Below are 18,285 nucleotides of genomic sequence, written 5' to 3'. Positions count from 1 at the left end.
TATTGCATAGCCTTTCTATATGAGAAAGGTAAAAGTCTATAGCTTATGCTGAAAGCAATCTTATCTCGCTTCAGAATGTTTTGAGCAAATAGTCTCGGTTCTCGGTTTAGAATATTTTGAGCAAATAGTAACTTGTATCAATTGATAGTTCATGGCATTCCTCTTGAATCCATAGAAACGAATCTTTCCAAGGCTTTGGATTTGGATATTGATGATATTGAGTTTTGGGAATTTGAAACTATATACACGGGCAAAATTCCGATTCTAATAATGAGCAAAACGATTACTGAGAGCAATCTTATCTCGTTTCAGAATATTTTGAGCAAATAGTCTCGGTTCTCGGTTTAGAATATTTTGAGCAAATAGTAACTTGTATCAATTGATAGTTCATGACATTCCTCTTGATACCATAGAAACGAATCTTTTCAAGACTTTGGGTATTGATAATATTGAGTTTTGGGTATTTGAAACTATGTACACGTGCAAAATTTCGATTCTAAAAATGAGCAAAACGAGTCATGATTTGCGAGAAATAATATATTTTCATGCTATGATAATAAACCATGGTTAAAACTTCTCGGATCATGATTCATTTGGACTGATTTCGCTCAAATTTAAACGTAACGTACTTGACGTTGTTATGTATAAATGCATGAGTGCTGCTGCTACGATAGGAATTTATGCAACATTAATTCAGGCGTTTTGTATGATTTTTGCAACGATGATAATTTTTGCAACATAAATTCTGTGAAAAGCACGACGAACTTCTTTTAATCAGAATCATTAACAATTAAAATATTATGTTTTTGAAAAACGACGACGCTTAAAATAACGTGTATACTTGCATGCATTGCTTCAGTTTTGATTTTGTGTTTCAGAATTTAAGCACTGAAAAAAAACACTTTTGAATCAAACCACTTTAAAAGAAACTCTATGTCGAATTCTTGCAAATACTGCGGATCGATTTGCCTTTTATGTTTTCAAATGCAAAATTTGTTTTTGTTATGCAAAATCGTCTTATTTAAAGTATTTAGGTGAATCAATACAGCTTGTGTTGTTATATCTATGAAACAAATTAATCAAAGTGGATGAACAAAATAATTTTCGGATTTTCGTTAGATGGTGTTCCAAATTCACAATCGAATTTATTTTTTGGTTTACGCTAGCTCTCGGAATATTATTCTAGCAACAACGGTCACATCAAATATGTAAAAATACATTCAAACAAAATGTTACATTGATGTTTGTCAAATGAAAAGCGTAGCCGTGCTTAGAGTATCTTATGATGTCAATTTTCGGTTAATTATCTTTATTTTTATGTTATGTTCAATTCTCTATCAGCTGGTGGGCAAAACAACACGATTATTAAAAGAACATGCTTCAGGATCAAGCAAACATTTTCAGTAGGTCTTGCTTTTCAATATCTGCTTTATGCTGTACCATTAATCTATTAAGAAACCTATCACATCACTGAGGCAGAGGGTAGAAAATAAGAGTTACGAGCTTTGAACGAAATACATTCTTCATGTAACGCATTTTCGAACCATGATTAATTTTCATGGGAGAAAAGTTATTGCTCATGGTTTCATGAGAAGTTGAAATAATTGGTTTCATGATTTTGTAATCATGACAGCAGTAACGGATTTCTTTTCGTGTGCTATTTGACAAACTTACCGATGATCTGCTCACTTGCATAAATGCATAAACGCCTCTTAGAAACTCCATATTACTACTTGAAGGTGAATTAATGGGGGCTCTTTGCTGTGTCCCTCCTTGATTCCTGCGAAAATAGGATGGCACTCCTTCAACCAGCTGCGATTTTACTTTCTTGGAAAGTGATCTGGACAAAAGAAATAAAAGATAGAAAAAATATTTATTAATCTCGGTTATCATTTCAATATTGCTCTTGGCATCATAGAGCTTAAGCAGTGTGCCTTTAAAAAAAATTGTTATAATGAATAAAAAAATCAATTCAACTGTCAATAACAATTTATTTACAGTAATTATATAATTACACGACAGAAATTTAACATTAAAATAAATCATGCTAGTACTAATCGTTAGTAAAATATTCTCAAACTCCAAACAACCTAGTTTATACTAGTAAACGATGTTCGATGACCTACAAAAGCTGATCATGTCTTCTTCAAGTGTAATCTCCAAAAACCGGATATTATAGATAACATATCTTCTATATTAGAAGTGAAGAATTTTTTACCTGCATATTGGAATTCTATATCACTGAAAATCGACTAAACTGAGGTCCAGGTGGGTGAATGCAACATTTGACTTATTTCGTCCTTGTATCTTAAAATGTCTGTGTACTCGTATCTGTATGCGTATATAACGCAAATGCGCTCCCAATTATATTTATGAAAACTGGACGAATTTCCACAAACTAAGATTCATTTGAAATGTTTTGTTTTCTCTTTAAAAACTACAGATTTCAAGATCCCCCTCGACTCCAAGATTCAAAATAAGAGGACTCGTGACTCCATTGAAAAATGTGGATATTTGATAGGATCCGCGCTCCGGCTGCAGGAATACAAGGGTACGTTTCGTTAAAAATAAGAAAATTTTGCATACATTTACAAAATTGAACGAAAAAGCGAACAACTTCGTACAAATTTATGGTATACATAAGCAAAAAGAAATGAGCAGGCAGTTTTCAAAAGATGTTGATAAATATCCATACATATATAAATATGTATACAACTGCTTGAAAATTGTTGGTTATAATTTCGTGATTCATTTTATAATTGACTTTAATATTAAAAGCGACGGGTTTTAATAATATATTTTTTTTATTTTCGTGGAGAATGGAGGGAGAGGGTTTTTTCCTAAACCCCAACCTTGTATACACGACTTCTCTTAAGACTGAATAGCTTCGTAGACCGACAGTTCAGATCATGTCAGCTTAGAGCGAGATTAGTCAGTTCAGCAATGCTATCGTACGGTATCTTATTTCAGATATGTCAAATGCATGAGTGCGAAGTGCACCTATTTTCACCTGCACGGATTTGACACTTTTTGACATGAATACGTTTCACTTTACTATGGGGCGCCTATACGAACTTATTGGAGAGTGATAAGTTTTTATACGTGAATATCTGTTATTGTAGCTATCTGTATAATTTTATATTCGTGCTGATAAGCTTCAAGGTCAATCAGAGATTAATCTTTTGTCACTGTGAGCTAGTGTACCAGACCAACACAAAACAGTAGAGACCGTTAGATAGTTTCCAGTGCTGGTGTGTTGAAAGTTCAAAGACTGTAAACAATGATCGAACATTTTTAGTGGTGCCGTGACCCGGTGCTGTGTGATTTTTTCCTCTCAGCGGTATTTTTGCACAGGCACATTTACAATTTCAATCAACACGATGCCCCAGCGGCCTAAATGTACGAAGTTACCGTGGTATAACCAGTTTGCCAGCAGCGTTGAAGCTTTTTGAGTTGGTAGTCGTTGCACTGTCGTACTTTCCAACACGAACCTGTTGGATTTTACATCTACCTGTATCACTCGGATGGAAGAAAAATCTCAAACAGATGCAATTTATACTGATCTGAAAGCAGCGTTTGATCGAATAGATCTTGAAATACTTGTAACAAAATTATCCCGACTAGGCGCTTCGAGAATGTTCGTTAAATGGCTGAGCTCTTATTTATGCGACAGAGTGCTACGTGTGCAGCTATGCTCGTGTATTTCTTCTCCTTTCACGAATAAATCTAATGTTCCTCAGGGTAGTAACCTAGGTCCATTATTGTTTGTGCTGTTCTTTAACGACGCTACTTTACTACTTGGCGTTGGATGCAGACTGTTTTACGCTGATGACCTGTATCTTCCAGTTCGGTCTATTGAAGATTGTGTTCGTCTCCAGGAACTTTAAAATATTTTCGTTGGCTGGTGAAGAAGAAATTTTTTAATTATTAGTACCGTGAAATGTCAAGTTATAACATTTCATCGCAAAACCAACCCCATAATATTCGACTATCAAATCGATGGACAAACTCTTGGAAGAGTCGACGTTGTCAATGACCTCGGCATTTTGCTGGATGCTACGCTTACCTTTAACCAACACCGATTAACTTTGATTTCCAAAGCAACACAACTCGGCTTCACAGCGAAAATTAGCCGAGACTTCAAAGACCCGTACTGTCTAAAAGCGCTATACTGTTGGTTGGTGCGTCCATTACTCGAAAATGCGTGTTTGGTTTGGAGCCCGTACCAACTCGTTTGGAACTTGCGAATAGAACGTGTACAGAAGAGATTCGTCAGGTTGGCTTTGCGGCACCTGCCATTGGAAAACCCTCTGGATTTACCACCGTACCGCTTTCGTCTGATTGGCCTGGAAACGTTAGAGCGATGAAGAAAGATGTAGCAAACGTTACTTGTGGCTAAAGTAATCAATGGCGATATTGCTTCACCAAAAATTGTTATCTCTCCTTGACTTCCGTACTTATCAGCGATCTCTACGCTCGACGAGCCTACTTCAACCAAGATGTCATCTTACTACTTTCAGACTACATGAACCAATGACAGCATGTATACGTGCATTTTCCAAAGCTGAGCATCTCTTTGAATTTAGTGAACCGACGCACAAGTTCTCACAGAAATTATTAAGTGTATCCTTTTTATAAGTTTGTTCGTTGTACTTCGTGTTATTCATTAAGACTTTTAATTGTCAGATGGATTATTCTAACAAATAAACAAATAAACAAAAAGAGTCTTTACTGTAAGGATTACCGCATGTCCCGCTTACAAATTTCGCAAAATATAATAAAGCGGTCGTTGAAGGAACACTCCAAGCGTGCTTTTGCTGACATGCTCAAAAGTGCCACCTCTCCTAAACAGTCAACGAGCATATATACTGTGACCTGTTATTCTTTGGTCACAATGTTGTTCCTTTGGTCACTGAGTCCAGCTCGTATATATTTTTCAAATATTGTATATTTTTGTTTATTTCATTGTCAGTAAATGTCTGAGTAGATTCCGCGCCAGCAATTCAATCATCGTGTTCTCAGTTCGTATCGAACAATCGTTCAAATCGGTCGCTTCGTTAGAATCTCCCCAAGCGTAGAGTGCCAATTTGTGAATTGCAACCTTTTGTTACGGGTAATTTCACTACCAGTGTTTAGGATCGGAGCTAATCCATCTCGATCAAGTGAAATTCGATCCGTTGTACGGTTAAAAAGTGCATTATTCGATACCACAAAAATCGTGATAACACGTGCTTACAGCAACGTATCTGCATATTGGCTGCCAAGGTCGAGCTCTGCCTCCCGGACGGTAGCCAGCTCGGACTTAGCCTTCCAGACATAAATTGATAGCCTATCGGCAATACTGTATATGTGCAGTGAAGACGTGTGTGATAGTAGTAGTGTGTCTGAAGATACTGCTTAGCATCCACCGCCATCGTGCAACCAAACACGTGGTCAGCGTTCATTGGTTGCTGTGCTGATTATATGTTACCTTGAGTAGCGTTCTGCACACCAGCAGCAGAGACGATCATTTTGCTGACCTTGAAGTGAACCAGTGTTATATCAAGCTAAGTATTATTGTAGTATTTGTTCTCTCTATCCTTCTCGCTAGTATATATTTGTAAAGCGTCTCCCTCACCTTATTATGAGCGAGGGTGGAGACCTTTCCCCCTCAAATGATAAACCCCTCATCAATATGGATGGTATAGATGATCTTCCTCTCTCTGATAATCCATCTCGTACTCGCGTGTGGCCGATCGGTTCTGCTGGGCCTTATGTGGTATATTTCCGGTCCAAAAAAGATGAACAGCTTAATTTGATGCAAATATCGCGCGAACTGGCTAAACATTATCCGGACGTGATTCAGATAACAAAGGTTCGAGCAAAAAAATTGAAAGTAGTTGTAAAAACTATAGAGCAGGCGAATAAGATCGCTCGCAACGATGCTTTTACACGGAGCTATCGAGTCTACATACCAGCGCGAGAAGTAGAAATTGACGGCGTGGTCACGGAAGCGAGCCTGAATTGCGAAGACCTTCTGAAGCATGGGGTTGGTTGTTTCAGGGACCCTACACTTCAGAAGGTAAAAATATTGGACTGCAAGCAATTGAACTCAATAAAAATTGCAGAGGATAATACAAAAACATATTCTCCATCAGGCTCGTTTCGGGTGACTTTTGCTGGATCTGTTCTTCCTAACTTCATCCTTCTGGACAGAGTTCGCTTACCGGTTCGACTTTTTGTGCCGCGGGTGATGAATTGCACTAACTGCAAGCAGTTGGGCCATACATCCACCTATTGCGGCAATAAACAGAGATGCATCAAATGTGGGGGGGACCATGCGGATGATTCCTGCGGTAAAAAAGCTGAAAAGTGCCTTTACTGTGGGGAAAATCCACATGAATTGAGTTCATGCCCCACATACAAACTGCGCGGGGAAAAATTGAAGCGATCTCTTAAAGAACGCTCCAAGCGCACCTTCGCAGAGATGCTGAAGAACGCCATGACACCTGTCGAATCGGTAAACCTTTATGATTGTTTGCCTTCTGACGAGATTGACTCCGATGACCCTCAAGAGGGAACATCCTTTGCTATGCCTAGCGGTTCTAGGAAAAGAAAGCCAACCTCATCTCCTAAACTGCCTTGTAAAGGCCCAAGGGTGACCTCTGCGGGGATCAACAAAGTTACAACACGGGGAAGTGCTTCACAGAAACCGAAGCAAAAGGCTCCTGGTCTGGCAAACTTAAGATCAGACCAAGAATTTCCATCACTTCCTGGTACAACAAAAACCCCCAGTACCCCCAAAATTCAACTAGAGAATCAATCAAGTGCTGGACTACTGAAATTCTCTGATATTGTGGACTGGATTTTCAGAACCTTCAATATCACTGATCCTCTTAAAAGTATGATGATGACATTTATGCCAACAATTAGAACATTTTTGAAGCAGTTGACTGCTACATGGCCCCTCCTTTCAGTGATTGTATCCTTCGATGGCTAACTCATCGAACGGGGTTGAGGATTCAATCACTGTCTTACAGTGGAATTGCAGAAGTATTATCCCGAAAATTGATTCCTTCAAAATTTTAATAAATAGTGTGAAATGTGACGCGTTTGCATTATGTGAAACCTGGTTGACTTCAAATATTTCCCTCAACTTCCACGATTTTAACATTATTCGCTTGGATCGAGATAACCCCTACGGAGGAGTACTTTTAGAGATCAAAAAGTGCTATTCTTTCTATCGAATTAACCTCCCCTCGATACCAGGTATTGAAGTGGTCGCATGTCATATCACAATCAAAGGCAAGGACCTTTCCATTGCTTCCATTTACATTCCCCCAAGAGTCTCGGTTGGGTTCCAATGGCTCAGCGATATCATGCAACTCCTTCCTGCGCCGACATTAGTTTTAGGAGACTTTAACTCTCACGGTACGGGATGGGGTTGTCTTCACGATGACAACAGATCAACCGCGATCTATGATATTTGCGATAACTTCAATATGACTATTCTGAACACGGGAGAAATGACACGGATTCCTCCCCCACCAGCAAGACCAAGTGCGCTGGATTTATCCCTTTGCTCGACCTCGTTGCGGCTAGATTGCAAGTGGAAGACAATCCCTGATCCCCACGGTAGCGATCATCTACCTATCGTAATTTCAGTCGCCAGAGGATTGAGACCATTGGAGACAATCAATGTTTCGTATGACCTCACACGAAATATTGATTGGAAATGCTACGCAATCTTGATATCTGAGAAACTAGAAACAACACAAGAACTTCCCCCGGAGGAAGAGTACACGTTTTTGGCTGGCTTGATTCTCGATACTGCGATTCAAGCTCAGACGAAACGTGTACCAAGCGCGAAAACTAACATCCGTCCTCCCAACCCGTGGTGGGACAAAGAGTGCTCATCTCTGAACGCGGAAAGATCTCTAGCATTCAAAAAGTTCAGAAAAAACGGAACATCTGATAATTATCGGAATTACACGGCGCTAGACAAGCGAATGAAGAACTTAGTTAAAGCAAAGAAACTAAGTTACTGGCGACGGTTTGTTGACGGATTAACAAAAGAAACATCGATGAGCACTCTTTGGAACACTGCTCGACGAATGCGCAACCAAAACAAGTCGAACGAAAGCGAAGAATATTCTAACAGCTGGATATTCGATTTCGCAAAAAAAGTATGCCCCGATTCTGTTCCGGAACAGAAGATCTCCCGCGTCGCGACATCGAATACAAACGAAACACTGTTTTCGATGGTAGAGCTCTCACTTGCGCTCCTGTCATGTAACAATAAAACCCCGGGGCTAGACAGAATTAAATTTTACTTGTTGAAAAATCTGCCTGACACCGCCAAAAGACGCTTGTTGAATTTATTCAACGAGTTTCTAGAGGGTAATATTGTCCCACACGACTGGAGACAAGTGAGAGTGATCGCCATTCAAAAACCAGGGAAACCAGCCTCCGATCACAATTCGTATAGGCCGATTGCTATGCTTTCCTGCATCCGGAAATTGTTCGAAAAAATGATTCTCTTTCGTCTTGACAATTGGGTGGAGACTAATGGCTTGCTTTCAGATACACAATTTGGCTTCCGCAAGGGCAAAGGAACGAACGATTGTCTTGCGTTGCTCTCAACAGAAATTCAAATGGCATTTGCTCGTAAAGAACAAATGGCATCAGTTTTCCTAGATATCAAGGGGGCTTTCGACTCAGTTTCTATAAATATCCTGTCTGAGAAGTTGCATCAGCATGGTCTTTCGCCAGTTTTGAATAACTTTTTGTTTAATATATTGTCCGAGAAACACATGTATTTCGCGCATGGTGATTTGTCGACAATACGATTCAGTTACATGGGTCTTCCTCAGGGCTCATGCTTAAGCCCCCTTTTATACAATTTTTACGTGAACAACATTGATGAATGTATCAACACACCTTGCACGCTAAGGCAACTTGCCGACGACAGCGTTGTGGCTATTATAGGACCCAAAGCTGCCGATCTCCAAGGACCATTACAAGATACCCTCGACAACTTGTCAACATGGGCTCTTCAAATGGGTATCGATTTCTCTACGGAGAAACCAGAACCAGCACAATTACAGCTTCAACTAGGGGGTGAAACCATAGCTCAGGTCTTCACATTTAAATATCTCGGGGTCTGGTTCGATTCCAAAGGCACCTGGGGATGTCATGTTAGGTATCTGAAACAAAAATGCCAACAGAGAATCAACTTTCTTCGTACAATTACCGGAACTTGGTGGGGTGCCCACCCAGGAGACCTGATCAGGCTATACCAAACAACGATATTGTCCGTAATGGAATATGGATGCTTCTGTTTCCGATCCGCCGCGAACACCCATTTCATTAAACTGGAAAGAATTCAGTATCGTTGTTTGCGAATTGCCCTAGGTTGCATGCAGTCGACTCATACGATGAGTCTCGAAGTCCTAGCGGGCGTCTTACCGTTGAAAAACCGATTCTGGGATCTCTCATATCGATTGTTAATCCGATGCGATATCTTGAATCCGATGGTGATTGAAAACTTCGAAAGGCTTGTCGAGCTTAATTCTCAAACCCGTTTTATGTCCTTGTATTTTGATTACATGGCTCAGAATATTAATCCTTCTTCGCTTGCTTCCAACCGTGCTCATTTCTTGGATGCTTCTGATTCTACTGTGTTTTTCGACACATCCATGAGAGAAGAGATTCGTGGAATTCCGGATCACATGCGCCCTCAAGTGATCCCTAATATTTTTTACAATAAGTTTAGAGCAGTCAACTGTGAAAAGATGTTCTACACTGACGGATCAAATCTCAACGGGTCCACGGGCTTCGGTATCTTCAACAAAAACATCACCGCTTCATACAAACTCAGTGATCCTGCTTCAGTTTACGTCGCAGAATTAGCTGCTATTCAGTATACCCTTGGGATCATTGAAACCTCGCCCGAAGACCATTACTTCATTGTCACGGACAGTTTAAGTTCAATAGAGGCTCTCCGGGCAATGAAGCCAGAAAAGCATCCCCCATATTTCCTGGGGAAAATACGGGAACACTTGAGAGCTTTATCTCGACGGTCTTATCAAATTTCCTTAGTCTGGGTCCCTTCGCATTGCTCTATTCCGGGCAACGAAAAGGCAGACTCATTGGCCAAGGCGGGCGCATTAGATGGTGAAATTTACGAAAGACCAATTTGCTTCAACGAATTTTTCAGTATATCTCGTCGAAGGACTCTCGAAAGTTGGCAAACTTCATGGAGTAATGGGCAGCTGGGACGATGGTTACACTCCATTATCCCGAAGGTATCGACGAAACCTTGGTTCAGAGGGATGAATGTGGGTCGTGATTTCATTCGTGTGATGTCCCGGCTCATGTCTAATCACCACATCTTGAATGCACACCTCCGGCGTATCGGCCTCGTGGAGAGCGGTCTCTGCACTTGCGGTAAGGGTTATCACGACATTGAACATATTGTCTGGGCATGTACCGAGTATTGTGGCACCAGATCGCAGCTAATGGACTCCCTTCGGGCCCGAGGTATATCACCCGGGGTTCCAGTACGAGACGTTTTGGCCCATCGAGACCTTCCCTATATGTCACTCTTGTACCAATTCATAAAAAACATCAACTTACAAGTCTGATCTGTGTTCTGCTATCCTCCGATGATTCTAACATCCGCTCGCAACTCCTCATCCAACATCTGTTCACCATCTTCTTCGGAACTAACAAGATCTTGTGCTGACACTAATTTTTTTTGCTCCCCCTTCTTTCGTCTCTTCACTATCTTGACGTGAACTAATTAGATCTTTTCGCTGACCTAAGTAATTTCGCTTTCTAACCCCTTTTTTCAACAACATTTATTTCTCTCTGTTTCACTCCTTCTTTTCCGCAAAATTCACCACCCCGGAGGGCCGAGTCGACGATCAACATGCGGGCCACTCGCCGGGTTCTTGTTGCCCGGGGGTGTTTCCCGCGGACCCACACGAAGAATGAAACCACCATCGATGCATACCATCGTCACCAGGCACCAACGTCACCAACCGACCAGCCTCCACCGATGATTAGTTGGAAAATATGGTCATGAAAGTGAAGATTCTAATTTACTCTAATTTTAAGTAGTATAAAAATGCCCTTGGCATCTTATAGCTTAACGCAGTGTGCCTTAATATATGTTATTGAATAAAAAAGTAAATGTCTGAGTAGAATTTAAACGTCAATCGCGTTCATACTCCGTGTTTACATGTTTGAGTCACGTTTAAGTTCTGCTCAATAGCAAAGGTTGGTGTCATAAGTAGGGTCTTGTTCAATTATTTATTCTATTTATTTATTTATTTATCAACATATTTATTTATTTATTTATTTATTCAAAATTTATTTATTTACATTTATTTACAACATATTTATTATTAAATTATATATTATTTATTCAAAAATATTCATTTATTTATATTCATCAATTTATATATATCTTTGTTATTGTTCAATACCATTCATACATCAAATCACAAGGGGCTAATCACTCTAAACTCTAGACAATCTCATACTAATAAACTCGTGTAATTCCAAAATAATCTTCTCTAATCTCATTTAATCCTAACTAGTCTAGATAAGCTTGTGTAATTTAAAACTAATCCAACCTAGTTTTGCTTAATCTTGTTTGAAGTGTATCTGTCATTCGAGCTCCCACGCAGAGATGCCATTTATACAGATTTATCTGTATTATACAGATTTTTACATGCGCATACAGATTTAATACAGAGTACAGATTTTATACAGATTTTTCAAATTAAATGCAGATTTATACAGATACCACAAAAAGTAAGAAAGAAATAATGAAACTTTTCCGTCTAAGCGTGATTGATTGCCCATATTAAAATGAACATTTTTTCGTGCAGCTGTTTAATGATGAACGCTGAAATACATTTATATCATAATTTGAAACCAATTTGAGCTCATGTTCAAGGAAATCATGGCGTCATGAAACTTTATTGTCAGACTGAAAAGTTGTATGACCTGACTTGACGTTGCGTATTGGGCGTTTGAATTCCAAGTCATCATTTTCAAACGAAAAAAGTATATGGATTTTCAATTCAATTGTGGTTGATAACAAAAACAATAAAATTTCGTCGTTGAATGCTCTTGTCAGTGCGGCAAGGACTTACGATATAAAGGAATGCTCCTTGCATTTGCCATTCATTAACAATAATCTAATGGAATAACATATTTAAACATCATTTTTTCCGAAATTTTCTTTCATTAGTGAATACAGATAAATACAGATTTTTTATACAAAGCAGTACAGTTTTCTATGAAAATATCTGGCAACTCTGCTTCCACGTTTACGGCTTCTTATGTCAAAATAATGCTTTTCCAGATCTCGGCTGACTTCTCTAATCCCATTCTAATCCAGCGAGATCCCTGCTAAACTTTACTCCCGGTAAAACTTATTTGAGTTCAGACAAAGTTTAGAGTGATTTTCCCCTTGTCAAATCATATTACATATTTATATAATAAAAGGAAACAAGTGTAGTAGGTACAAACACTAACCAAGACACCAACCAGAAAAAAAACGATAAATCATTGTAACCGTCATCTGTCTACACACTGTCATCATCGTCATCATCGCAGCATAAAATGCGGGGTGGCCTGCTTTGAAAGTGGCGGTGGGATTGGGATGGAAAATGAACAGCAAGCCGATAAAACCGCGGGAAAACCCACGAGCGGGGGCTTGTATTATTCTGACCGGGAAGAGTGAAGGTCGCAGCAGCGAGTCACACGCCAAAAGTGACAACGCGTTTCAGTGCGAAATGTTCTAACTAAGTGGATCCAAAGGGATCAGTATTTCGTGCCGAAGGTGCCCCACGAACATTTGATACGGGAAAAGTGCGATAGACAAAGTTGACCGGTTGAATTTGTTCGCCTTTAACCCGACGTGTGTGGCTTTGCGGTGAAACAAAAAAAATAATGCGCGCAGTATCACTCTCCGGAACATAGGCCTTCGCCACAAACAGGCCGAGTTGCTGATTTATTTGGAGTTGCTGTCCCATCGCCCCGAAGTCAGTGCCGTCCCGCTCGTCGTCGCCAGGAACCATCAAGTCGACCAACGATCATCACGGCCGCAACGGAGTGTTGAGAAGAAGTTATCGACGAATAAACTTGCGCAAGTAGTAAAAAGTATATTCTTTTGTGTTTTTTTTAAATATAGTGTTTAGAGTTAAAAATTGTACGGTCTTTCTTCTTTATACAAGCTGTGTCGTCCATTTTGTTTTATATTGTTACTTGTTTCCGCCACAAACGATTCGCCCAGTGACCACAGGTGGGAAGAAAAGTCCGCCCAAATATAGTGGAGTGAAATTTCTCCGGTGACCAAGAATATAAACGACCCTGAACTGGTGGTCCGGTGCTGAAAAGCAGCCACCAGTAGTGTATAGGCAAAACCATACGAAACAATTGGCGCCCAACGCAAAAATTAAAAAAAAAAGTGCTTTGATTCATAGACCAGAAGCAAACCACTTTTTTTCATCGTGTCTCCCGGAGAAAATTCAATTCACTAGGTTCATTTCATTATTCGTGTAGTCATCAGGTCGATATTGTGTTCGGAAATTGTTCGTGGGATTAATTGTGAATGTTGTTTTTGCGAATTGTAGCGAATGAGGAAAAATCTTACATCTGACACGTCGTCAAATGCTATGGTTTGAGCGGGAACATTGATCGTTTGTATCGTTTATGTATTTCTACCTGAAAGTGGTAAATACACTCAGACTAAATTTTGACATTTACTTTTACTACTACATTGTAGGCACTAGCGGGAGTTGTTTATTTTTGTACCGTGTGTGAAATTTTCTGCCGTTTTACTTTTTTCGTGGGTTCTTTTTCGTTTATTTGGTGTAATGGCCAGAGCAAATTTCACATTTAGGCAAACTAGTGAATTGCTTCTTGGCAGATATTTAACAAAGAATGTGCAGTATTTGGTCAGTGTAAAAATGAAATTGACTTCTCGTTCCGTCAATATCTTGTTTGGTCTCTACCGTACGCGTAAGCGAAAACGGTTTAGACTTCAACCAAGAGCAAATAGTTTGTACCGAAGGGTTTATGCGCTCCAAAATTATTAGATTCACCTACTAAATGTATACATTGTACCATTATTTGTTTGTCTAGTGCTCATCAAAAAAACGTATTTTCACAAGCCTTTTTTGAACGATGCAATGTTTCGTAGCCTTTATGTTTCCTTGTATTAATACGCTGACCATCATTCAGTTTTGCGTTCAAGTCAAATTATATCAAAACTTTAGGCATCATAAAATCTGTTAATCGTTTTTATGTTTGTTTCAGTGTAATTAATTAGAAAAATTCAGTTTTGTTTCTCATAAATTGGGAATAAAATATCAAAAAAAAAATTCTAAAATGTATTCCTGATCTTCCTAAAAGGATGTCAAATTATAATAGGAAAATCGGACATGAATAGTTTTTGATCAAATCAAAGCTACTTTCGGCAATCAGACAATTCACTTCTTGAGCTACAAAATATTTGATTGAAGGCGAATTTGTATACACACACAATGTAGTAACGCAAACAAATAGTATGCAAGGCGAACCTAAAACATAGAGGAGTTTCCCAAAGTAATTAAAAAAAATAATTTGCACAGAAAAAAAACTGTATTTGGTTTTTATAGGTAACCGAGCCGACAGGTTTTTACTAGACTTTACGAATAATAATTTTCTCTGGGCCACTGCTTTTCGTTCTGCCAAATTGACTGGCTGGAGCGGCCTGGACGCGAACAGTGTGCTATAATAGAAACAAAAATAAATAGATTAACCAGAATGTTATACTGGATTCTACTTACCATTTCAATTTCGCTAACGCGAAGATAATATATATTCTTCAAAACACCGTCTTTGGAGATATTAAGGATTTTCACGTCTGCTATCTATCCTTTTCCCAAAAAAAGGCAACACTGTCTCCAAACTCTGAAAATAAAAACAAATTAACATAATTAAACAAAATACTTACCTGTATCCTGTATCCATCCAAATTCGTATCACTTTTTGTTGTTCTTCTTCTTCTTCTTCACTTCTGGTGGCGTCACCTCACTTGAGATGACGCCGATTGATGGCACAGCGATTTAGCTATATTGCCAGTTAGCTTTCGTTTATAGTCCAATGGACTTTCTTTTCACTGGACTACAAGTGAAACCCTCGCTATGTGACAACGTGGAGTCACCGAAGTACGGATGAAAATCCTTTCTTTCTCGCGAAATACTCGAATTTTCACCGCACTAACACGATACGACGTGTTCACTCGTTGAGGGTTTCACCGGAAGTCCCACTTTTTGTTGTTTTCTATAAGTGGTCAGTAATGTACGAGCAGAACTGACAGATCGGAAAATAAACAAACATACGACAGGGTGGTATCTAAGGTGGCGGGATAACGTTTGCCCGCCGATTAGATGCCAACTGTACACTCTCAGCGTAAATGGTTTCATTCTGCGTAGCTTCGGTCGATTTTCTCTCACAAGTTGAGCGAGTAATAGAAGTACGTAATGAGTGAAACATTTCGTTAAAATTATGTATCTTTTCGACTCTTCGGAAAGAGTCGAAAAGAAAAATATTAAAATTAAGAGCGTCCATAATATAAGTTTTAATTATTTTATGCGTGTCATGAATATGAATGAGTATGCAGTCTGAAAGTGAGTGCGAATGAGTAAAATTTATGAATGTTAGTGTGACTGAGAATGAATGAAAATGAATGAATTATATTCAATGAATGAGACGTACGAATGAGTAAGGTTAAAAATATTCTGTCCAAGCGTCGTTCTTGTGACAGTAATATTGTTTTGTCCAAGCGTCGTTCTTGTGACAGTAGTGTAGTTTTGTCCAAGCGTCGTTCTTGTGACAGTAGTGTAGTTTTGTCCAAGCGTCGTTCTTGTGACAGTAGTGTAGTTTTGTCCAAGCGTCGTTCTTGTGACAGTAGTGTTGTTTTGTCCAAGCGTCGTTCTTGTGACAGTAGTGTTGTTTTGTCCAAACGTCGTTCTTGTGACAGTAGTGGTGTTTTGTCCAAGCGTCGTTCTTGTGACAGTAGTGGTGTTTTGTCCGAGCGTCGTTCTCGTGACAGTGAAAAAGGGGAGAAAATGTGAAATTTAGTCTGTTTTTCTTCCGGATAGTTTCTGTTATTTGTTGTGTTTCCGATCAATATTTCTGCTCTACCAATGCAAAGACCGTCTCAAACTCTGACGCATAGTAAACAGTTTCGAAAGCTACACTTTCGCAGTTGTTTTGGGAATGATGGATGGAAAATATCGCACCTGATTTTGACAAATATTTTGGCAAGAGCACGAGACTGAAAATGGACAGGCTCACTGCTTTAGAATCATACAATTCCGGGAGAGAGAGCTCCTCTGGCCTTTGGAAAAATCATCCCTCGGAATTGAAACTGGTTCTAAGGAAGAAGTAGTCGCATTAGAAGTCGGCTTTTGTTCGAAAAAAACCTTATGGTTTTTTTTTAAACCGAGTCGGGGAAAATTGTGACCTGTTATTCTTTGGTCACAATGTTGTTCCTTTGGTCACTGAGTCCAGCTCGTATATATTTTTCAAATATTGTATATTTTTGTTTATTTCATTGTCAGTAAATGTCTGAGTAGAATTTAAACGTCAATCGCGTTCATACTCCGTGTTTACATGTTTGAGTCACGTTTAAGTGCTGCTCAATAGCAATGGTTAGTGTCATAAGTAGGGTCTTGTTTAATTATTTATTCTATTTATTTATTTATTTATCAACATATTTATTTATTTATTTATTCAAAATTTCTTTATTCACATTTATTTACTACATATTTATTATTAAACTATATATTATTTATTCAAAAATATTCATTTATTTATATTCATTAATTTATATATATCTTTGTTATTGTTCAATACCATTCATACATCAAACCATATTACATATTTATATAATAAATGGAAACAAGTGTAGTAGGTTCAAACACTAACCAAGACACCAACCAGAAAAAAAACGATAAATCATTGTAACCGTCATCTGTCTACACACTGTCATCATCGTCATCATCGCAGCATAAAATGCGGGGTGGCCTGCTTTGAAAGTGGCGGTGGGATTGGGATGGAAAATGGACAGCAAGCCGATAAAACCGCGGGAAAACCCTTGAGCGGGAGCTAGTATTTTGTTGACCCGGTAGAGTGAAGGTTGCAGCAGCGTGTCACCCACCAAAAGTGACAATCCGTTTCGTTCCGTTATTAGAATTCTGGTATAAGTGGATCCAAAGGGATCAGTATTTAGTACCGAGGTATCCCACGAACGTTTGATTCGGGACAAGTGCACTAGACCGGTTAAGTTCGCTTGCTGTTAGCCCGACGTGTGTGCCTTTTCGGTGAAACGAAGAAAATAGTACGTGCAGTACCACTCTCCGGGTATTACCCTCGGAACGAAGGCCTCCGCTACAGACAGGCCGAGTTGCAGCTTCACCTGGTCATCTTGTAGCTGTGTCATCGCCCCTGAAGCAAGTGCCACCCTGCAGACGTCGCCAGTACCACCAAGTCGACCAACGAGCATCACGGCCGCAACGTAGTGTCGAGTAGAGAATCTCGACCAAATAAACTTGCGCAAGTAAAAGTCTAATGTTCTATTGTTTTTCAGTACAAAATATAGTGCCTAAGATTAAAATTGTGCGGTCTTTTTATATACGAGCTGTGTCGTCCATTTTGTTTTGTGTGTAACTTGTTTCCGCCGCAAACGATTCGCTCAGTGACCACAGGTGGGAAGAAAAGTCCGCCCCAAAAAAATAGTGAAGTGAAGATTGTCCAGGAGACCAACAAGGTAAGCGACCCTGAACTGGTGGTTCGGTGCTGAAAAGCAGCCACCAGTAGTGTGATACAAAACGATACGTAACAATACCTGCTTGTCAACTGACGAGAGAGAGTCTGACGACTCATTATAGGGTATATCTTCGGTGGTCCTTTATAGCTGTACTACTCTCTCATAAGTTCCCAAGTAAGGGTTCGAAGTTGCCTTCTGATGGGCCTCCAAATTTTTTTTTAGAGGAAATGAAGACAAAGCTCCGAAGAAAAAAGTCTCGGAAAACTCAATTCTGAGAAGGAATTCTCACCACTTCCCGGGACACCAAAATTCCCAAGTTCCCCTGAAAACCCAACAGAGAACCAGCTGGGAGCTAGGCTCATAAAATTCTCTGATGTTGTGGACTGGGTTTTTACCACCCTCAATATTTCTGATCCTTTTAAAAGTCTATTTATGGATCTGACAGTTAAATCATTTTTGAAACAGTTGTC

At 39.3% G+C, this 18,285-nt stretch overlaps 1 protein-coding gene across 11 annotated transcripts in view; it reads right to left on the bottom strand.

Annotated features, from left to right (window-relative positions):
* The window catches only part of LOC131426980 (innexin shaking-B), a 1,311,753-nt gene that overhangs the window by 871,590 nt on the left and 421,878 nt on the right, over positions 1 to 18,285 (bottom strand). For all 11 annotated transcript variants that reach the window (XM_058589825.1, XM_058589817.1, XM_058589824.1 and 8 more), the window contains one exon: positions 1,675 to 1,840. In XM_058589825.1, the coding sequence (XP_058445808.1) occupies positions 1,675 to 1,840 (166 nt within the window). The remainder of the gene's footprint in view (positions 1 to 1,674; positions 1,841 to 18,285) is intronic.

Source organism: Malaya genurostris, chromosome 2 (genome assembly GCF_030247185.1).
Source record: "Malaya genurostris strain Urasoe2022 chromosome 2, Malgen_1.1, whole genome shotgun sequence".
In the NCBI taxonomy this organism is placed as follows: domain Eukaryota; kingdom Metazoa; phylum Arthropoda; class Insecta; order Diptera; family Culicidae; genus Malaya; species Malaya genurostris.
This window is presented reverse-complemented; position numbering and strand designations above follow the sequence as displayed.